The sequence below is a fragment of the Felis catus genome, chromosome D1 (assembly GCF_018350175.1).
Source record: "Felis catus isolate Fca126 chromosome D1, F.catus_Fca126_mat1.0, whole genome shotgun sequence".
In the NCBI taxonomy this organism is placed as follows: domain Eukaryota; kingdom Metazoa; phylum Chordata; class Mammalia; order Carnivora; family Felidae; genus Felis; species Felis catus.
The window spans coordinates 81,439,129-81,463,285 of NC_058377.1; the positions used below are offsets into that span (position 1 = coordinate 81,439,129).

A 24,157-nucleotide genomic window follows, 5' to 3' on the forward strand; every position below is an offset into this window, starting at 1 on the left:
CTTCATTATTGTTTGGGGAAACTAAAGCAATGTGTGTGACTTGAATACTTATGCCTTGGTCTAGACCAGAAGTCTACAAATTTCTATTACAAATAGCCAGTTAGTAAATATTTTAGACTTTGTGGGCCATCCAATGTCTGTCACAACTACTCAGTTTCTGCCCGATAGTACAAAAACGGATATACACATTATGTAAACAAAAGGGAGTGGTTATAACCGATAAAATTATTTTTGGGCACTGAAATGTGAATTTCATATATTTATGGGTCATGAAATTTTTTTCTTCTTTTAATTTTTTTCCAATAATTTAAAAATGTGAAAACCATTTTAAGCTTGCAGGCCATACCAAAATCTGGACGCTGGTTAGATTTGGCTTGAGGGATGTAGTTTGCTGACCCCTGGCCTAACAGTGAAGGGTGAATGGATTTCAACAAGAAGTTCAACCCTCAGAGATTTGTGGTAGCTGTCTAGAAAGCCATGCTGAAAGGGTTCTGGGGCTTCATCCCTATTTTGTGGAGAGAGCCATGATTGATTAGTAGGATCAGCCATGGCCAATGATGGGGGGAGGTGACCCAAATTTGTAATGTTTACCTCCCTCTACCTAGAGCAAGGTGGTTTTCTGGGCTAAATGGAAGAACCACAGTTCACTAACATAGATAACAAGTTAATGTGTAGAATGACTAAGATATTCTGTAGCTCATTATTAGTTTTTTCATGATCATATTGCCTTCCCTCATACTATCTCTCCAAAACACACCTATCCTTGTCAACCTCAATATCAGAAAAGTAAATTAAAACAAATAAGACTGTAAGGGAAACACTACAAATTCCCAAATGCTCGCTGCTTATCCATGCTCTTTGCCTATGTCCATAAGATTTATCTAGAATAGAGGCCAAGAAGGGTCAGATAGCTACAGTCACCTAATTAGACATATCATGTGACTCAGGCTTCATTGAGCACCCTAAAGTATATTTAAAAATATGCAGAGTCAGGTTTTTTGTAGTCTAAGGACTCTAAAAAATATATGCATATAAGCGTATGAATGGCAACAAGTGAAAAGATAATTTTGCTACATTGAGAAAATTATGATTTTTAAACTGTTTTAAAGAGTATTATATTATTTTTTCAAATAAATGTTCATTTTGATGTATATTTACTATAAAGTGATCCAACCAACATTTACTTAATATACAGTTAGCTTGTAAACCAGCAAAACCAAGAACATCTAGCTATCAGATACACCAGGTTTGTTTACTCTCTTCTGAAATTTGTTACTTAAGTTAGTTAAATTTGTTATAATTCTAAGTAAAATGGAGGAAAAAAAAGAAATTAACAAAGCTTTTTTTTTAGGTTTTCAAAGTTGTCTTTAACCTAAATTATTCCCAAATTCAATATATCTTTTACATTTCATTATATGCACCCTAAATTTAGGGAGAACATTTCAAACCCTAGAGTCAACTTTGATGTCATGACATCCAGTACTTCATGTGCTCCTTTTACTTTCCTTGTTTTCAGCTTCTTAAAAGGTTTCACTGACGTCAGAGAAAGGAGGGCTTGGTTTCTGTTTAGTTCCACCATGGAAAAAAAGCCACCATTTTTTTTTCCCCAGCCCAGAGAGATGGCCTTTGCAAAGAGAAGTGAGAAAAGAGAGAAGTTGTCTGGGCTTCATGAAGTTTTAGCTGGGAATCATGGAGAGACATGCAGGAGCCTTACCTTCCAGTTCACAAAAGGGAACAGGATTCCCAGAGAGAACAGACCCAGCATTGGTCCCCCGCACATGCCGTGTATGCTGAGGGCAGCCTGTGGAGCAAGACAGATCTCAAAAACTTGCCCACTCCCCTGAATCCACGGCCACCTGGGATCACTCTCTCTCTCAGACCCAGGATAAAATTTAGCCCTAGTCCTGCTGGTACCACTCATTACTTGCCTGCTTTCTGGAAGGCATTTCTCCCTTCTGGGCTCAATGATAAGCATTGTATAAAATAATAAAAATACATACATTTGTGTGTGTGTGTGTGTGTGGGTGTGTGTGTGTATACATACACACAGGTAATTTGGATTTGATAGAAGTAGTTTTCCCTTAAGGCGGTCTCACTGATTTGTATACATTTTCTATCTTGTCAAAAAAAAAACAATTTTCTTTTTATAATGTACCAAATAAATGTATCTATACCTTATGTTTCATGCCTTACACAACTGATCACCTATTCTAATCTTGTTTTAACAATTCTATCATTTTGATAATAATACATTACCCCACTCCCACCATCCCACCCAGATGTTGAACATTAAGTTGGGACATGGTGGGGAGGCCACTGGACATTCCATAGCTCCGTATCTCATATCCCATTTTTAAGGGCTCCATTTTCTTTGGAGATTGAGGGAGTTTGACAAATGCATTTCCATATGTCTTAGACTCTAAGTTATTGAGCCCACTGACTTGGCAAGGGGCTTTCATTAAACTAATCTGCTATTGACCTGTAGCTTTGTGCCATGGTCTTCCAAGAGTCTTGGACATACATTCATTGATCTGCATGCAAGTGAACAAGCATGGGAGAGTGCCAGCATGTGTGAACATGTGTACGTACATGCACACATGCACACACACAGACACACACACACACACACACACAGCTATCCTGCAGTGCAGCCTTTCTTTTTCTTTCTTTTTTTTAATTAAAATTTTTTTAATGTTTATTTATTTTTGAGAGACAGAGCAGAAGCAGGAGAGGGGCAGAGAGAGAGGGAGACACAGAATCCGAAGCGGGCTCCAGGCTCTGAGCTGTCAGCACAGAGCCCAATATGGGACTCGAACTCACAAACCGTGAGATCATGACCTGAGTCGAAGTCGGACGCTTAACTCACTGAGCCACCCAGGCATTCCTTTTTCTCTTTCAATGCATCGGTAGGGCTCTTAGGTCAACAGCTGAGATTAAGATGCTCTATAAAGATACTATGTGTATCTTAACGTTTGTCAGGCACCACCTATGTATCAGGTAGTTAAGATGACACTCCAGAATAATGACTTCATTTCATCTTCACAATTACCCTGTTCAGTAGATATCACTAACTGAATTTTATAGATGAGAAAACTGCACTGACAGAAAACATATTAAAGATATAATTTCATTTAGCAAATGGGAGAGGTAAGATTTAAGAGACTTAAGCTAGCTTTTTTGGCCATAAAACCCACCTTTTCTCTCCTAAAGGCAGTCTACAGAAAAAAAATGTCAAGAACACAGACTCTCATAATGGCTCATTTTGTTTAAGGGAAAAAATGTTCCTGAAAGATTCCATCACTAATAGAATATTTGGATTCTAACTTTGATCCTGCTTCTCATAACTCTAATTTGTGAACGTTCTGTTATTAATTCAGATACATTCTATTTCGGAGTGTTTTTTTTATGAAAGATAGATAGAACCAAGAGGCCATCAAATCCCCTCCAGCTGTAATGTGAATTCTTTTCTCTAGAAAGATGAGGTGCAATGCATTGTTATGTTTGTTTTTCCAGTTTAATTTTTTATGAAGTCAATGCCACAGATAGATCTTTGACAAGATAGAGGCAGAGAAGATGAAAGTCGATATTCTTCCCCAAAGTCAATACTTAATTTAATATTCTTGACATTTCCTTTGCTGATTGATAACATGAATTCATAATTGCCCTGGTTGGTGAATTTGGAAGATAATTTACAAGCTATTAAATAAGAGAATCAATAAGTTAGGAAAGGTGTTTATCCCTTCTAGTGGAGGAAAATACATTAACAATCTCATAAAGTCATCAGCCAATATGCTTCTGTATAAAAAGTTCATCACATGATAAAAAGAAAAAAAAATCCAAGTTTCTGGCTTTTGAAGATATGCATTTCTATAACCTACAGTACTAAGCTAATCTTAATTTTTATCTTTGTTTTTGTTGTTGTTCTTAAGTGGGTTCAATTGGGGGAAGACTTAAATCTCACCCAATAGCTTTCTCCTCAGCAGGCAAATCTCACATAAATTGCTCCTGCAAACTGGGGGTGATGAATAAAAGGATGTGCTTTGGGCTGGGGGTTGCCTTACTGTGCCTTATCTTTCTCATTTCAAGTGGGAATCCATGCCTGCTTCCTGGGTTTTCCTGTGAGCATTCATTGTGTAATCTGAGAAAGGTCAGAATCATGACTAAGCATTCCACAGCACATAATGAGTACCCCCCAAATGCTATCTACTATTATTTTTTCCTTTCTCTTTTTCTTAAGTTTTAATTTTAATTCCACTTAGTTAACATACAGTGTTATATTAGTTTCAAGTGGTATCCACTATTATTATTACCTCCTTTAATTGTTGTTACCTACCATGTTAGTGAGCTCTCTGGCTCCTGAGGCATGTCATTTGATTGTTGGACTGTTTGGAGACCTACGAGGCACTTTCTTAAGTGGAGATAAGAACATGCTTGGAACTCATTACAGCCCTTAGCAGAACTAGATGAGAGTCATTAAGATAGAAGCATAAGGGATAGAACGGCCTTTCCAAAAGTGAGCTCTGCAAATCACTAGTTAACATGTGACCTTTGCTGCTTCTACCTGCCCCCTCCCCCTGTTTCTGCCACCACCACCACCCCCTGTACCCTCTGCCTCCCTATATATGGTCTATGGTCACATTTGAAAGAAAACCTGGGGGTACCTGCCTGGCTTGGAAGAATGTTCAACTCTTGAGCTCAAGGTCATGAGTCTGAGCCCCCTGTTGGGTGTAGACATTACTTTAAAAAAACTTTAAAAAAATAGGTTTCTTTATTTTAGGACTTCCTGGGGTGTTCAATGTGCTAATGTGGCTGTGGATTTCTGAGAGGGGCACGGAGTGTGCAGCATTTCCCAAATGTCCTTGACATTGGAAATTTGCTTTCTTAGAGCATTTCACAGAATGAAGGTCTCCAGAACACACTTTATAACGTCCTAAGTAAAAGGGCCTTTGCTGAAGAAGATTCAGGCTGCCCACTCCTAGCACCATCCACACACACACACCATGAGTATGGCATGCCTTTGTGAACATGAATCGAACCTGCCTCTATCCCTTATGTCTGTGAAACTTGGGCTTCAATCTTCCCATGTGTAAAACCTGAATAGGAATGTTGTCCCATTATGTTCAATCTAGCAAAGCTGTTTGGAAAATTAAATAGGGGAATTATAGTTGACTTTCTGCACCTGTCAAATCAGACGTATTTAGAGAAATGAGAGGGACACCCTATGAACAATATCTCTCCTAGGAAACAAGAGATCAGAGTTTGCATTTCTTGCCAACCAGCCTCTCCTCAACTGTGTGAACTGTGGGGCATACATTTTAAACAATCAAGAAAGTGGGCCAAGCATATCCATCTAAATAACGACAAGCAGTTGAGAGCATCATTTACAATCATCCCTGCTTTATTGTGAGCTCTGTTTTAGACCAGTCTTGTAGGTCTTTGTGTATTCTAGAGCCCTTCCTACCTCAATTGGCAATAAGATTAAAATGCAAACGTTTCTGAAAAAGAACAATTTAGTGATTGAAATTCTTGCTAAATTCAACATGATGATACTTCCTTAATAGTAAATAATGTTTGGGTAAAAGGGAGAAAGCAGTGGGGCACAAGGCCTCAGAGCTGACTTCTACATGTGGTCCCTATGAATGCATGGAAGTAAACTGATAAGAGATGCTGCTGATGTCACTAAACCTACCAGTGCTGCTGTGTGAATGAGCAAATAACAAAGTGCTCCAAAAACTAGGAAGAGGTTATCAAGCATCTGTGATAAAACAGTAAGTGCCTAGCTTACCAGAGGGGACACTGGGTTTCCAATCCTACAGCTTCTTATGTAGACAACTGAGCTACTGTATCCCTCAATCTCCCTGACTTACTCCCTGGATCTCAAAATAGAAAGAAAAGATTCTTCATAAGTAGTCATTAGAAGGATCAAGTCAGATGCACAGCTCTGCAAACTAAGATGTGTTCTGTAAAAATCAGTGATTGCTATTCACACACCCTTATTCATTTCTTTGCTGAAGCAACATTTATTGAAAAGCTATGCTGTTCCAAGATAGTACAAAGGATGTTGAAATTATGCAAACATGGGGTCCCCAGGTGGCTTAGTCGGTTAAGTGCCCGACTCTTGACTTTGGCTCAGGTCATGAGCTCATGGTCATGGGATCCAGCCTTGAGTCAGGCTCCACAGTAGGCATGGAGCCTGCCTAGGATTCTTTCTCTCCCTCTCTCTCTCTGCCCCACTCCTGCTTATGCTCTCTTTCTTTCAAAATAAATAAACAGTAAAAAAAGAAATTACGCAAAAATACAAGGGGGATATAGAGGGCTGAAGTAGAATCTGAAGATGGGCTTATCTACTGTTGCTTCCAAGGTGGCTGATTTGCAGAGGGAAGAGGGGTGGCTCAGGAGACTTGGACCATAAACCTCGCTCAGACACTGACTAGCTGTGAAAACCTGAGCAAGATATTTTCACTATTTTCTGTAATTATCTACAAAATGAAGATGCTGAACCATATTGTCCTCGGGACTCCTTACCTTCTTTTTATGGAAAGGGGAATTGGATGTACGAGAGGCAGTTCACCCTAGATAACAGATAGAGGTGGGCTCATGGGCCAGCTCCCCAGTCCTTACTTATGTGACTCTGGGACAATCACTTCTTCTCTATTTCTTAGTTTCTTCATCTGTAAAGTTAGTATATTAATCATACCACCCTGAGGGAAGGGATAAAGGTTAAATGTGGTACAACATTTGGGATTGTGTACCTAGAGCATAGTAAATGCTCCATTTATAACAGTTGTTATTATTATTATTGTGATGATAATTATCATTACTGCTTTTATTTCAGGATCATACATGCTCAGATCTGGATTTTAAAAGGGCAGTGAACCATAATTGACTTCCATTACTAGCTTTTAAAAGTTTCCCCTTCTGAAAGCAATTTTGGTTGAAATTTTACATGCATATTTCATTCGGAACTGGTATCAGAGTCTCAGCATATGGCACTTGGAGGAATAGGCAAAACCTTAGCACAGAAAGTGGGCAAAAGTTGCTAGGAAATCAAAGGTGTCTTTTCTTGTTTTCATTACCTGCACAACACCTCCCATGAGAGATGCAGCCACGGCCATGGAGGTACACATCACGCCAAACAAGAGACCTGAAAGAAAGAAAACAAAACCCGTGACCATCATCCAAACTGGCTTTGAGGAATTTCTTGAGCTCCTGCCCAGGACTGTCTCTGAGGCAAGCCATTCTGGAAGGGAACTCGGTGAGAACTGTCCTTGCCACTCAGCCATCACAAGCCCCAAGAGGGTAAGGGGGGAGACTTTGTTCCCAGTCAGGCAAAATGAGCTGGAATCTGGCCTCCAGGTGTTTTCTCTCCAGGATTCAGGAAGAAAGTTACCACGTGGATGCAACATGAAAATGTGGAAAAGACACTAATCCAGACCAAATTAGTGGGAAGAAATTCCGGTTTGACCACTCATCAAAAATCAGCTGAAGAAATCACTAACCTTTCTGGGATTCAGAGAGCTCTTCATTTTTAAGACGGCTAAAGTATCTATACATTTTACCTCACAGCGTTTGCAAATCTGGAATGTTTTTTCTAATGTTTTCCTTTAGTGCTTTATTCATGTCATCTTTATGGCCCTTTGTATATTGCATAATGATTATTTGTTTACATATCTATGTGGGAGACCTACCAGGGCCATCAGAGTACCTCTCCTTTGAAGCATCTCATGCAGGGCCTCAGTACCATGGGAGCTTGAGGAGTGAAGCAGCATATGGGTCTTACTAATCTTTTTAAGATGATGAGTTCTTTTAACCACCTTTTAAAAAACAACTGTTTTTATACATCTTTGTTTAAAGATCGTCTTAAAATTACATTCAATTCCCATTATAACCCTTAAACTAAATAGGCGAGGGATAAAGAGACAAAGAGTTGGAGACATAGACCCAGACACAGTGACAGAAACGGACAGAAAATGATTTTGTTTATTCTGTTTGAAATGATCTCTCAGCCAAATATCTAGCTCAGTTCCCAACATGATTATTAATTCACTTTTATGGAGTACTGACCATATGTCAGGCACTTTACCAGTGCCAGTGCTATGAAGTCAGAATGTGATTCCTGCCCCAAAGATCTTACATTCTAGGAATGTGAGGAAGGGACTACACATAAATAATGCATCCAATAGTGTAGTGCCTGGTACATCGAAAGTACCATGAATTTTCTATTATTATTATTATTGTTGTTATTTTATTTCAGGTTGAGTAAATGATATACATGATATTTAATATCAGGAACTCACTCTTAAAAATGAAATCAGGCTAACAACTTTCAATGCAATCTTTTCCAACTTCTCAATAAGATAGAAAAATAAGGAAGCTCACAACAACACCAGAAACCAAGTTTGATCAATAAAAACATTTTGGAATTCTAAAATTATTCTCATTATCTTTAAAGATGATAGACTGGACTGCAAAAAATTTAAGTTTTACTGTAAGATTGAATTTATATAATTACATAATAATTATAAAGTATAAGGAGTGAAGCACAGTTACAGAATTAAAATCATTATTGTTAAGAAATTTGCTTTGTGGAGAGGAAAAGAACAAAATTACAAAAATACGAGAAAAAGTAAAGTATACGGAAAACAAAAAATCCAAATTAGAAGAACATTTAAGAATAAGTAGATAAAACAATCAATATTTTCAGACACTTACTAGAAAACCAATTAGGATTTTAAGAACCAACAAGAGTTGGATAAATGACCAGATACAAAACAAAATAAATGAAAAGTTGAAGGTGTTCCACATTCATAATGAACAGTTTAGAAGATACTATGGAAAAAGCATCCCGTTCATAATATCAATGAAAGAAGAAAAGAAGAAAAAGGGAAATGAGAAGAAGTGAGAGGAACAGAAAAGCTGAAGGAGGAAGACATAAGTGTAATTAACATCCAGGGTAGAAAATATGATACCATTATAGAAAAATACTATTGCTAGGTAGAAAGCTTACAAAGATGTCAATTCTTCCCCCAAATATTTTCAGATTTAATGCAATCCCATTGGGATAGAGGTGCAGCTCCATAGTGTGCACTGAAGTATTTTAAAGTTAATATGAAGAATATATAAACATGTATTACCTAAAGTTTGTTTTTGTAGAAAAAAAAGGAAAGTTACAATTGAAAAATTTTTGAATTTTAAACTAAAAGAAAAGTGACAGGAGTTGCTCTAGCAGATATTTTAAGTAAAACACTATAAAGCTAGAGTATAAGACAAGATGGTATTGTCCTACAACTGGTAGATAACTTAATGAAAATAAGTATATGATATTCTTAAACAAATCCTTATAGATGAAAGAGTCTTATATTGTATATTATCATCACTGAAATATTAACAACCAGTGGATAATATTAGATTAATGATGCTGAGAAAATTGGCTGTATAAGAAAAAAATTTAGATCCTCATCATAAATCAAACAATTTGAATACATTTAATATGAAATACAAAATTATTGACAGTCTAGAGAAAAATAAGGAAATATTTAAGTAGGTTTTTAATGGGAACAAATTTGTAAGCATAAAGAAATGGATAAAATAGTAAAAGAAATGCTACATATATTTTAAAAACTATGTAATATAATTTCTTTACATCAAACATGTATTTAAAAAAATCTGAAGGACATTTTTCAATATACAAAGGTAACATTTCCTTTATACATGAAGAGATTTTACAGACAAAATTTCTAGTATCTCATCAACAAACAGAAAGCATAAATAATTTTTTCACAGAAATACAAATGGTTATTTATGATCTGACAAACGTTCAAATTCACTATAAATCAAAAAATATAAACTAAAGCAAAAATGTGATGTTATTTTGCCCATGAAGTTGGCCAATTTTTGAAAATACTGATATCAAGTGCATAGAAAAATATGTCATTACTCACTGCTGCCACACATAAATATTAATTGGACCATGCTGGAAATATTTTTCATAATATATATCAAGAACTTCAGTGAATTTGTATTATTTGATTTGGTAATTTTCTATTGTATGTCTTTATTAAGGAAAAATTTATGTATGCCATTATAGATTAATGTATATGGGTGACATCACAATGTTACCAAAAATGAAAAAAGATTTTAAAAGGTAACAACATAAAAATAAAAAAGTAAGCCATTTTGTAGACTATTAAGAAAACATTAAAAAACCATGTTTTCAAATAATGCATACATGACACAAGAAAATGCTCACTATAGTATCCTAGAAAAAACAACGAAGAGCAAAAGTAGCTATAATTTTATTCAAAAAGTGCATATATTTTCTCCAATTACCTATATTTTCTATAATACGTGAATAATAATATAATTTGTTTATACCTAAGAAGAAATGTTTTGCAAAACTATAATTCAGCATGGTAAGTGCTACAGTGAGCGTAAACATAATATGCAATGTGTGATTAAGCAAAGAGCAATTATTCCTAGAAGTGAGTTTACCAGGAGTTTGGTAATAAAAAATTCTTTAGAAAAGAATTTGGCATAATGTACAAACTTGTCAAATTACCATGTGGTACACCTGAAACTAATGCAATATTGTGTGTCAACTATACTAAAAAAATTAAAATAAGTAAGTAAATGACAATTATAAATAATAAAAAAGAAAGAAAAGGAAAGAATTTGACTTTATTAGACCATGTGATTGGCTACAGTGAGCAGAATGTCTTCCCATGTAGAGGGACGGATATGATCAATACAAGGCATAATCGGGAGATGTTGAAGTGATCAATCTAGCGTGTAGGGGGAGTACAGAAGAGTGTCGAATATAAGGTTGGTGAAAGGTAAGCTAGCTGGTAATTCTCTCCCGTTACCCTCCTGGTATCTTTGGAAGTGTGAATTCATACGTGAAATTCCTCATACATCTCCGTGTGCCTTTGTGTCCGTAATGAATGCTGAATAGCATGTGCAGGATTTTGACATGCAGCACATGTACATTTCATGACATGGAGTAGAAGATCCACCGGCTGTACCTACATAAGCCTTTACTGATCCACGTGCTCAGCTTGTCGGAGAGACGGGGAAAACAACTCTTGACAAAATCCTCAAAGGTCACTGTTGCTAAGGCATTGATGCTTGCAGCCACAGTGCTACAGGGAGAGAAAAGCAAGAACACAGTCCAGGCTAAATAAAGCTGACCAGCCTGCCCCCTCTTTCATAGCAAATAGACAAGACAGGGCTCTAGAAACAAAAAACAGATGCAGACATGTCCTTATCCTGGGATTTCAGGGGAACAACGTGGCCTGCCTACTTGCTCTTCAAAACTGTTTCTGTGCTTAGTGCTCTCTGATTTCTTCTTCCAATGCCTACTAATGCCCCTGAACAAGACATTAAATGAGTTAGCAGGCGGTAATAGAGGTTGTGCATGAGTATGTATGTGTGTGTGTGTGTTTGGTTGGACTTGAGGCAGGAAATACTGACTGTCTTAATCCAGGAATAAGTACAATTTGCCATTCATTAATCATTCACTCATACCATTCACGCATCCATTTATGCATCTCTCCATTCTACATATTAGGCATATGGTGGCGAACCAGAAAAGCATACACCTTATACTCGGTGACATAGACATTCGATAACCAATTACACAATTGGTCCCAGTTGGTATGAAGGAAAATACCAACATGCTATGAAACTATGCCTTGCAGAGTCCTAAAGTGATATGAAGTTAGGGAACTCTTTCCTTAGGAAATGATGATTAAGATAGGCACTGAAAGGACCCATGCAAATTGGGGAAAAGATGTTCCAGAGCAAAGGGAAAATTACATTTAAATACCTCTAGATGGAAGACTTGTTGCATTCAACAACCTGAAGCCACCAGATTGAGTAGAATGCAATTTGTAAGGGAGAGAGGAGCAAAGGATAAGATGGGAAATGGGCAAAGACTAAAACCACATAAAGAATCTGATACTCCCTCTGATTTTCCACCCAGAGTCCACTCTTAGGACAGTAAAACTCACTTTGATGACAGGGGACCTGGAAATTGGGGTTTTCTTTGCAGAATAGCATGAAAGCTTATTTAATTCCTCATATGGAACAACATCCTCCTTAAGGTTTTAGCAGAAGTAATCTCTCCATAGCATCCACTGCCAACTGTGTCCCTTTCTTAGAATTTTTGGTCTTGAGACCAAAAGAGCCAACCATTCTCTTATGAGGGAATTACCTTTTGACAAATATATGTTTTCCACTCTGGAGAGACTCAGCCTTAGAGTAAGAAGGAAAGATAAATAAGGAAAGCTCTTTAGAGAGGGGCAAAATAAAAGCTACAGTGTCACCCCTCCATGTGTTTGACTCTCTAGTGCTAATTTTTCCTGTCCTAAGTTTCCCAGAGATCTTAATCTCAACAGCACAGAATAATATCACTTTGTGTTCTTGATGCAAAAATCCTAAAAATAATATTAGTAAAAACAATTCAGTAGTACACTAAATTAGAATTACACACCGAAGCAAGTTAAAGTCATTATATAAATTCAAGGATGTTGCTGTTTTGGAAATCTGTCAACATATTAATATGCCAAAAGTTAAAAAAAAAGCCACTTCAAAAATGCCACTTCAAAAAGCCACTTCAAAAAATTTACTAATATTTAATATCTCTGATAAAAAATTCCTAAAAGAATAAATATATGCATTTTGTTCTTTTTTATAATTTATTAACTTAAAATGAATATTCTTAAACGTTAATAATATCTCTCAAATTAAAGCGTGATATCACATTTAATGGTAAAATCCAAGAGCCATTTCCTTTAAAGTCATAACAAATATAAATTATTACCATTGTTCTCAATGCCCAAGTATATGAGTGAACATAGAAGTGTAACTTATTAAAAAAAGAAAAACGCAAAAGTATTTGCAAATATTATGATTTCTGTACAATCAAATCCCAAAGAATTAACTGAAAATAATCAGGGGAAAAAGATCTACATATCAAGGGAAATTCTGTAAAAAGAAAAACATTATGAATAACAGACATTAAATCATATCTTTAAGCATAGTGGTTAAAATTATTAGTGTTTGCATCATTATAGATAAATAGACCAAAGAACTATAAAGAAAATCCAGAAAAAGTCCCAAATATATAGAAGAATGTAGGATATAATAAAAATAGCATTTAAAGTCACTGATGGAAAGACAGCTTATTTACCAAAACGTAATGGGACAACTGGCTACTACCTTAGAAGGAAAATAAGTGTCGAGCTCCACTTCAGTTTTTATACCACACATATAGTCTAGATGATTTGAAGGTTTGTTATTTAATAAGACTATACATATACTAGAATGGTGTCTGGATAGTTAGTTATAATGATAGAATGGAAAAGCCTTTCTGAGAATAATATTAATCCAGAAACCATAATGTAAAAGAATTGGTCAATATAAATTAAAATCTCCATATACTCAGAAATAAAGCAAATATACAAACAACAAATGAAAAAACATGAGATATATGCCAAGAGGCTATTTTTCTTGTATATAAAGAGGAAAACTTTAAAAAACTAACAAAGAACATAAACTGGCATGTTACAGAAAAAGAAATACAAATGGCCAGTGAAAGTAGGGAAATGTAGCCAATCCCACTTATGGTCAACTAAATTCATATCCTAATTAGTTACCATTTTTCACCTATTTGTTTGGCAAGTTGAAAAGTTTGATAGCACCCAATATTGGTGGTAGTGTGAGAAAAGAGATGCTCTAGTATTTTCTTTTTAGAATATAAATTGTTGAGAATTTTTGCAGCTGAATTTAGCAATGTCCATGAGAAGGTTAAACTATTAAGTATTTGGACACAGTAATTCTACTTCTTGGAATGTAGCCTACATATATCCTTGCACAATTTCACAAAGATATACGTTGTAATACCTTATGGATTAAGTGTTTGTCTTCCCTCACAACTCATATGCTGAAGTCTAACCCCCAAGGTGATAGTATTTGGAGCCGGAGCCTTTAGGAATGATGAAGTCATGTCAGTGGAGCTCTTATAAATGGACTTAGTGACTTTACGAAAGAGATCCAAGAGAGCTCCCTTAACCCTTCTATCGTGTAAGGACACAACAAGAAAATGGTCATAAATGAGGCATGAATTGAGCCCTTACCAGACACAAAATCTCCCAGGGCCTTGATCTTAGACTTCCTAGCCTTGGGAACTGTAAGAAATTGTTTTGTTTTTTTTTTTTTATAAACCACCTAGTGTATGGTATTCTGTTATAGCAGTCTGAGCAGACTAAGACAGATTTGTTAGATATGTCTTACATTAAAGGATTGGTCAAATAAATCACAGATTTTAAAAAAGAGTAGGGTACATCTACTGATGTGGAAAGATTTCTAAATTATATTACCTTAAATGAAACCATATATACAATATGATCCTTTTTTTTCATTCACTAAAAGGTATATATGTTCCCATAAGCAAAGAAATTTTCGGGTTCATTGACAAGAAATTATTAACAGCAGTTAACTCTGTGGGTTGAGACAAAGGATTTGAGGAATAAGATATAAAACTTTGACTTTGATCTTCTGCTATTGTTTGAATTTTGACTCTATTTTACTCTCTTAAAATTGGCCTTTGACAAACCTTATCAATGATTATCTGCAACTGAGCTCCAGGAAGGGAAGTGAGGCTTTTCCAACCAGCTGAGTTCATAGAGCCAAAGGTCTGGCATAAAGGAAGGTAATGATACTACATTGATCTCAACACTGTTACCTCGACCCTTCAAGTTACCATCATCTCTCAACTGTGTCAAAGCAAATGCCTGTTACTGGTCCCCCACTTTCGCCACTCTTGCTTTATCACAGTCCCTGGCCCTGACAGAGCCTGAGGCTTTAATTGTATGGCATCGCTCACTCTCTAGCTTCAAACCTTCTGAGAAAATTAGTAACGGGAAACTTCACTAAAATGAGGTCAGGAGGTTTCAGCAGGAGATCTCATGCCCTACCACTTGTGGTCAATTGCAGATCCATGAGGAAGACAGGGACTTGACCTTGCACTTGGATACTACTCTCTATTCCAGCTTGAGGAAGAGACGCTTTCCCCTCAGCAACCACTCAGCCAATGAAAAGCTGCCACACTTTGAACTCCCAGTTCAAATGGTCTTTTAGTTCATAACAGCCTTCCCAACTTAGTCCTTTTCTCCTTAAAATAAAGCATACCACTCCTTTGTTCCCCAGACATGCATAAAGCTTTGCCACTGCTTATTTGTCCTGGATTATAATTCTCTTTTATTTCCCAATAAGCCCCAATAAGCACATCTTTAGCTGGTAAGATAATTGTCGGTTTTTATTTTTAATGCTCCAAGCTACTTCATAAAGTTTTCTGAGTAAAGTTCTATACATTGTGTGAAGTAAAGCATTCAGCAAGCCAGCTGACACACAGTAAGTACTCAGTAAGTACTGGTGATTACTACAACCATCACCCTTGTCATCTCACGCCCTTGCCATCACCACTGTCATTATCATCAGCATCATCAGAGCAGGGTGTTGTCCATATACTAACCTCAGAGTTCCGCTGAAGGCACAAGCCACAAAGAGTCCAGGCAGTCCTGGCATTGTGAAAAATATCTCCATGACAAAGTACGGCATCAGCTTTGGAGGTAAAACAAGATAGAATTAGTGGTCTTATCAGCAGAGTCTGAAATGTGAGAATGTCTATTTTTAGCAAAAGAAGGTGGGAAAAAAAAGACAAAAAATAAATAAAAATAATACAGGAGTTTGCACAGACTAAGGTTGTTACATACTTGCAGTTGAGGTTATAATCAATCCAATTTCAGGGGACCTGAGGTCCAGCTCCAGCTGTAGGGAAGGAGGAAGGGCGGGAAGGGGCAGTGGATACTAGGAAAAAGGGTTGGATCAGCTTTAGAAAGTTCAGGAACTTGTTTTGTTTTTCTTATGTTTGCAATGTATGCCATTCCCTTATCTGTTTACCCTTAATGTTAGCAGTTAAACCCTAACAACAAATGCTTAAAACAGGTCTTCAGAGAATGTAGGTATTATGGTTCCACTCTGTAGCCAGATTTGTGAGAGGGGGACCCCCCCCGACAGGACAGAGGGGACAGTGAAAAATACAGAGGGGAGAGAGGTGATCGTTCCTCCTGAGCATATCCTCCATAAATGGAGGGTTTTTTTTTAATGTTTATATATTTATTTGAAGAGAGAGAGAGAGAATGAGCAGGGGAGGGGCAGAGAGAGAGAGAGAGAGAGAGAATACCAAGCAGACTCCAGGCTCGACACAGAGCCCAAGCCCAACTTGGGGCTTGATCTCACTACTGCAAGATCATGGCCTGAGCCAAAATCTAGAGTTGGATGTTCAACTGAGCCACCGAGGTACCCCATATAAATAAAGTTTTTGAAAGCACATTTCATGTAGTACATTGGGTTGAGGGTGTTCAAGCTATGGTGAGAACACATGCGCAGAAGCATTATAGAAACAAGGGTCATATTGTTCAATCTGAGAATAAAGCATCTTTAATGAACCTTGAGACATATAGAAAAAAAGAATTTAAAGGCCACATGGACAACCAAAGCCATGGGTTCAAGCCTAACCTCCATGCTCCTCAGCCTTGTCCTGGCCCCTGGCCTTGTCTTCAAGGACAAGGTGAGATACCTTTTTACACGTCACTCTCCACTATTAGAACCTGGTGTGTATATCACCCAATAGGAAAGGAAAGAAATCAACTCTCTGGGGCTTACTAAGTACCTTGACATCCAGGTGGAAAAAGAGAAAGAACCCATATTACTCATTGATGGCCAGAAGCACACTGATTTCAGCCATTTCCTCTGGCCCCAAGGGAACACATACCTGGTCTGGTGCTGAGATAATGCCAGAAGTCCAAGGGTCACAGTCTTTGAAGTGGGAGTACATGATTAAGCCAGAGAAGACAGCACATACCAGAATGATCCAGAGACCCAACAAGTTAAAATACAAGGCTCTAGAGAAGAACACATAGATCTATCAGTAGCCTCTATGCCATATTACAGGATGATGAAGACATCACCAAAAATTCAAGGTGAAAATTTTGGTGGCTTTTTGCTGTAAAATAAAATTCCACAGCTTTCAAGAACCATTACATTTTACACTTTTGCAATTTTTTTTTGTTTGGGAATGTTACATTTTTAGAATGATTACAAAAATTGAATGAGGACTTTTGATGGCTTTTCCCTTGAAATAAGTTTTTCTGCATAGTCTCCATGTGTGGTATAAGATCTTGGATGAAATTTCACATACCGATCACTCATATTATGTAACTGCCAGTGACTTTCACCCCACTCAATTCATAAAACTGTCAAAAAGTAAACTTACATTTTAACATCTTTACTTCTAGGAGGATAATGAGATAAATGTAGAAGAAGACACATTTTGGAAATATTCACTATATTCATTCACTATCCGAATGAAATTTAAAGTTGATTTGTTTTTTCTTTTTAGAGAGAATAGAAAGTATACAAAGGCTAGGTCATTTTCCCCATATTCTGGGGAGCGTTTCTTTATATTGTACAACACACAGGTATGCTTGATTCCAGTCTGAGTGCCTTGACAGTATGCTATGGCTATATTGTAGCCATTATTGATTTCTGAAAGTCAAATTATTACGAATTTTCTTTATCTCAAGGAAGATTTGAAAGTGGACTAGACTTATATAAACAATCTCATTCTGGAGAGAGTTTCAAAGGGCCAGGAGAGCAACAGTGGGAAATTTCTTGGATCCAGTCATCGTTCAAAGGGAATCAGATACATCCACATTTAAATATAAGGAGGGGTGCCTGGGTGGCTCAGTCGGCTGAGCCTCTGACTTCAGCTTAGGTCATGATCTGATGGTTTGTGAGTTCGAGCCCCTCATCGGGCTCTATGCTGATGGCTTAATCCTGGAGCCTGCTTCTGATTCCGTGTCTCCCTCTCTCTCTGCCCCTTACCCACTCGCATTCTGTGTCTGTCTGTCTCAAAAATAAACATTAAAAAATTTTTGTAATTAGAAAAGATAAATATAAGGACACACACTAATTTCAAAGCCTCTTAACACCCATAATGTATAGGTATACCTAGCTTTCATAAAACACTTAAGTCAAACTATTCATTTATGAAGCAAATATGGTTAAATAATTATCTTGTTTGGAAGTTTCTATTTTCTACTATTTACGTTAGAAAAGGGACTTATCCCAGAAGTTACTTCCTTGAGAGTACTCTAACAATGCTTGGTGTTGAGTTACAAGTTTTTTTGTTTGTTTGTGTTTAGAGGGGTTGAGTTAAAGACAGCTGTTTGGGAATAGAAGTGACACATGAGGTGGCCAATGCCTATTAACTGCATTTTTATATTCTTGCTTTCCTCCCTTCCAGACAACTGGATTCAAGCCTTTATTTAGGCCACCTCGAGAGAGGCCTCCCTGACCTTCTTTATTTGAAACAGTCACTTTCAGCTGTCTTATCTGTTTCCATTCCTTATACTATTTTACATCTTTACAGCATTTATGATAATCTAAAGTATATAATATATTTATTTGCTTATTATTGTTTTCTCCCATCCAAACAAACACAGTACTATAGAATAGTGCTGGCACATAGCATACATGAAATTATTTTTATTTGGGGTAATGAATAATTGAAGGAATTAATTAATTAATGGTAGAAATTGAGTACAATACGATTGTACTCTTTACATCATTTATTTTTAAAAAAGAACATTGATCCCAGAGTCAGAAGACTTTATCCTTAATAGCCATCTGACCTCAGACAAGTTATATAACACCTTGAGGCGGTTAAATCATCTGTAAAACGAGTGTTAACACATCTGCTTTATTTCTATCATAGGACTAGTACAAGGATTGAATGAGTTACACTTTGTTAAAATAAATGTAGGCTATATAGCCATATAGAGAACATTCACACATTATCCAAAACAATTTTAAAGCTTCACCAGTCAACTGTGGGAAATGAGAAACCAATGGTGAGACTGTATTAAATATTAAAGCCCTGTGTTGTGAATTTGTTTTTTATTAGAAACTGACTGTGATTCCTTAAAAGCTAATTCTCCTACTTGTAACTTAAGCGGCTCCACTGATTCATTCAAAACATATTTATCAGGCATCTCCATGTACGAGGTTGTTCTAGATACTGGGGCATAGCAGTGAACAACACAGAACCCACCCCCATGGAGATTACATTCTGGGATTAGAGACAGGTGATGATCACCGAAATGAAAGAAATGAATAAGATGCTTTTAGATGTGATAAGAGATTTGAGGAAAACAAACTAAGGCAGTAGGAATAGAACACAAGTGACGTGTGTGTGTGTGTGTGTGTGTGTGCATGTGTGTGTGCGTGTGTGCTTATCTTAGTCAGGAGATGGGATGGAGATGGGAAGGAACCTGAGAAGCTGCATCAGCCCCTACTACCCTCATAGCACTATTTAAGATCAGTAGTCTTGAAAGATAAACTGGAGTCTAGAGGAGGGGAAGTCAGTTTCCAAGGAGCACATCTAAAATGACACGGTGGGTGATACTATTTCTAAGCGCCAGAAAAATCGATTGGGCTTAAGATCAATCAAATCATCCTTAGTGAGTAATCAGCATTCCTGGCCATGAAATTATATCATAAACAAATGCCTCGTTTTAACCCATGGACACATTCAGTATGAACATTCTGGATCTATTTTCACCTACAAAGGTTTCAGGATGTATTTTCCCAACCAGAAGAGCTTTTCTTAAACTCTGATGGAATGTTTCAACGGCTCCAGGCTCTCACATAATTGAACAGAAGCAGAGCATTTAATCAACAGTCTGCAGAGCCTCCTAGGTGAGAGCCGATGGGCAGCTGGCTCTGCGTGGCCTCCAGCTGACTCCGTGGTGAACCTCGAGCCTTCCATTGTGTGACAAACAAGAGGCCTCACCACATCCTCACTACAGCCTTCCTTCCAGCTGCATGCACTTCAACTGTCCTGACCATTTGGACTGACTTTTCATTCCTGAACTGTATGAACTTAGTCAATTTGGATTCTCTCAGGGAAGTGTTTTCTAAAGAGAATTTTTATTTTTTCACCTTTCCTTATTCTCACAAAATTCATATCATAGCAGGGTGGCTGGGTGGCTCAGTCAGATGAACATCTGACTCGATTTTGGCTCAGGTCATGATCTCAAGATTCGTGAGATCGAGCCCAGCATCAGGGAGCCTGTTTGGAATTCTCTCTCTTCCTCTCTCTCTGCTCCTGCTCTACTCTCTCTCTCTCTCAAAATAAATAAATAAACTTAAAAAAATCCCATCATAGCTCTGGTCTTTCCACAGAAGTGGGGGTGGGTGGAACCAGGAGTTGCAATCCTAAATGCTTAAGAAATCATGTACATTTTTTCTCCATGCGTATCTCTCCTTTTCTGACAGTTTTCATACCCATTAAATATTCATGCAACAAATTCCAGACTCCAGGCAACTATTGTAAATGTAATTGTATTGACTTTTGTTTGATTTCAACTCACTAAACGAGGCTTAAAGATATGCAAATACAAACACATAGTTGGGAGTGTGTGTGTATATGTATATGTCTGTGCCTACACATATACACATATCCTCCTTTGTATACAGACACACACAAATATGTGTATTTCTACATAAATATGTGTTTCCAGGTATGCATTTATACATACACACATGTAAGCATGGCCTTCTTGAAGCATCACTTTTCAAATAAGTGATAAATATTTAATAAGCACAAAATATTATTCTTGACCTTGTGGGAAAAAACTTATGAAAAAGATACATTTCCTTATTTTCAGGTACTATCGTAGTAATAGGGAGAAATTAGGCATGTTCACAAGAAAAAATAATGTAACACAAACATAAGATTAAAAAAATCTAGATGTAACAGAGAATTATTATTTATTTCACCATAAGATCCTTCCCTGTAGAGATACAGTCAACTCCATTTTATTTATTTTTTTATTATATACAGAGAGGGTGTACAAGCAGGGGAGAGGGGCAGATAGAGAGAGCAAATCCCAAGCAGGCTCCATGCTCAGCACAGAGCCTGACACATGGCTTGACCCATGACCCTGGGTTCCTGACCTGCACTGAAATCAAGAGGTGAAATCTCAACTAACTGAACCACCCAGGCATCTCCAGTCAACTCCATTTTAAAACAGAATTTTAAATGAATTTTAATTTTATTTATTTTTTAAGTAGTTTCTATGCCCAACATGAACTCACGACCCCAAGATCCTCTACCTACCAAGCCAGGCAAGGGTCCCTAAACGAATTTTAATTAAAAAATTTTTTTTTACATTTATTCAGCTTTGAGAGACAGAGTGACACAGAGCACAAACAGAGGAGGGGGAGAGAGGAGACACAGAATCTGAAGTAGGTTCCAGGCTCCAAGCAAGCGTTCAGCACAGAGCCCGATGTGGGGTTCAAACCCACGAACCGTGAGATCATGACCTGAGCCGAAGTCGGTCACTTAGCCAACTGAGCCACCCAGGCGCCCCATGAATTTTAATTTTAAATGAACTGTGAGATCAAGGTCACACTTGATCTTACATTTTAAGTAATGCAGCTATTTGATAAAGTGATGATCTTGTGTGGAGGATTTGTTAATATTATTTATTGTAATAGGATATGAATACAGTATCAGTGAATTAATGGAATACTAGATAATGCTTTCAATTCTTCCTTCTGAGAATGTGTGAAATATAGAAGTAATACGTGCTCTTTTGGAATTCAAGTTCAAAATGGTGAACCATGTCTCAGCAATGTTATCTTGTATTCAGTCTAAAGAAAAAAACTGCACTGCAAGTATTTTAAAATCAGTTGTGGAAATATTCACAGTGCTGTTTCTCACTCTAAGAAACATGGAGGTCATCATGATAAATCTGGGGATGCTGGTATTTGGACAGCAACAATGAGAATAAAATGTCCGGTTTAGATGTAATTCTAGCCTATTGCTTCCAGTTCTGCAGAATAATACATCACTTCCTTCAATCCCCGTTCCAGAGCAGGATGCCTTGAAGGGTTTGGAAAAGGCTTCATAAGTTGTGCCCCTGTTGGAGTCCTTCAGGGTAAGCACGCCCAGCAAGACTGGTGACTACTAGCTCAGCAAGAGTTGAATTGGCAGAAGCCCTATTATGTCTTACCTCATTACCTTGGCTTTCCTTTTTTTAAACCTATCCTTGGAAAACTTAAGGATATTTAAAAGAAAAAAAGTGCTCAAGAGACCACAAGCTGGATCAAATAAGTGATAGGGGCCACCTCATCACAGAAACTGTAAGTAGAAAATCTATGCTATCTACCTCTGCATTGTCAGTCATGGCACCTGATTTAACCCAGTAATTTCTCAATAAATGGAGGTAACAAATGATGGAGAGCAAAGGCAGGCAGACACAAGCTCAAACTCACTTCCCTGCTGAGATGGGAATAGTAATGCCTGCCTCAAATTATTGAAATGGTTAAATAAATCTTTCCATTTCTCTGTCACACACACACACGCGCACGTGCGTGAGCACAAGCATATAATAACTACCCAGTAAGGGAAAAGAAAACAGAAACATTTATCTATAACTTACAGTTTTGCATGTTTTTCTGTTTTGCAAGAAATGCATCGCTGTATGGTCGACTGATTAACACCATAGATCCCGAGCCATGTAAAAGTTCCTCCCACCGAGATGGTCCAAAAAGTGTGCCGCCTGAGAGGGTCCACATCAAAGCTGTGAGGCACAGAGAAGTGAGTGAACAAAGATGCTCTTTTAATGCCAGATATTATTTTAGTTGTTGAGGTCATGCAGCTAAATTTTATAAAACATGGAAAAGTAGTATTGGACATACTCAAATATATTTAGTCGAGATCCATTTGTTGAATGCTCTATTACATTGTGTAAGCCACCAGCATGAGCTGATCCTTGAATGAGAACCGTTAAGAATCCCACAATCATGACAACCATCTGAAATGCATCTGTCCACACCACTGCTTTTAATCCTCCCTGCAATGGAGATAATGGATGTGAGTTATTGAAAAGGAAGGCTACAAGTCTTCCAATTCTTTACAACCTCTCCGCTGATGCAATCTTTCTTTCTCTCTTTCTTTCCTTCCATTTCTTTCTTTTCCTACTTTCCTCTTTCTTTCTTATTTTCTTCTTTCTTTCTCTCCCTTTTCTTTCTTTCTTTCTTTCTTTCTTTCTTTCTTTCATTCTTTCGTTCTTTCATCTTTCTGTCTTCAATAGTCACTGAGGTATTTTATGTGCCAAGCACTATGTTATGCATGGGAATAAAAATGGCAAGTAAAAAAGACAGGTTCGTTATTTAACTTCATAGAGTTTATAACCTGGTGGGAGACCAGATAGCAGACAATAATATAACTAATTATTTAAGATTGTGGACAGTGAAGTTAAGAAGGACAGGTTACTATGACAGCATATAGCAGTGAATCCTGACCTGGTCTTGAAGAAGTGGCATTTGAAGGATGGAGATGTATGGCTGAAGAAATGAGAGAATGCTGGAATATATAGATCGAGACGTATACAGAATGCCCAAAGGGAGGTTGCTGAATTTGCTAGAGGCCAGAACACACAGATTTTGACAAGTCTACTTAAATGATTTCTTAAGAGCAGTAAGAGAGCATTAAAGAGGGTGCCACAACTCATTTGGTTGTGTCCGACTTCGGCTCAGGTCGTGATCTCGTGGTTCGTGGGTTTGAGCCCCGTGTCGGGCTCTGTGCTGACAGCTCAGAGCCTGGAGCCTGCTTCGGATTCTGTGTCTCCCTCTCTCTCTGCCTCTCTCCCAGTCGCGCGCTCTCTGTCTCTCTCAAAATTAAATAAACATTAAAAAAAATATTTAAAAAAGACAGCATTAAAGAGATTTACATGATGAGAGATTTTGTTTGTTGGCTTCATAGTGGTGTCAGGAGTGGTTGTGTGGACAGCAGATTGCTGGGCCATGGAAAGAAAAGAAGGAGCAAGAGATACGCTCAGAGTTGACATCAGTAGTCTGTGCTCAAGATGACAGAGGTTCGGAGCAGGGTAGAGATGGAAAGAAGTGGGTGGATTTGAAAGATACTTGGGAGGCCAAATCAATATAACATGTGAATAATTGAACACAGATTTTGAGGAAGTGAAGGAATTGAGGACAATCACCTGGGTCTGGTTTATACAGCATG

General features: G+C 37.4%; 1 protein-coding gene across 1 annotated transcript in view; it reads right to left on the reverse strand.

The window, feature by feature from the left end:
- Positions 1 to 24,157, reverse strand: part of SLC5A12 (solute carrier family 5 member 12) — a 48,503-nt gene that overhangs the window by 7,978 nt on the left and 16,368 nt on the right. Inside the window, exons 5-11 of the mRNA XM_003993114.4 lie at positions 22,831 to 22,985; positions 22,572 to 22,712; positions 16,835 to 16,964; positions 15,533 to 15,621; positions 11,026 to 11,138; positions 7,077 to 7,144; positions 1,715 to 1,801 (exon numbers count right to left, since the gene is read on the reverse strand). Of these exons, the coding sequence (XP_003993163.2) occupies positions 1,715 to 1,801; positions 7,077 to 7,144; positions 11,026 to 11,138; positions 15,533 to 15,621; positions 16,835 to 16,964; positions 22,572 to 22,712; positions 22,831 to 22,985 (783 nt within the window). The remainder of the gene's footprint in view (positions 1 to 1,714; positions 1,802 to 7,076; positions 7,145 to 11,025; positions 11,139 to 15,532; positions 15,622 to 16,834; positions 16,965 to 22,571; positions 22,713 to 22,830; positions 22,986 to 24,157) is intronic.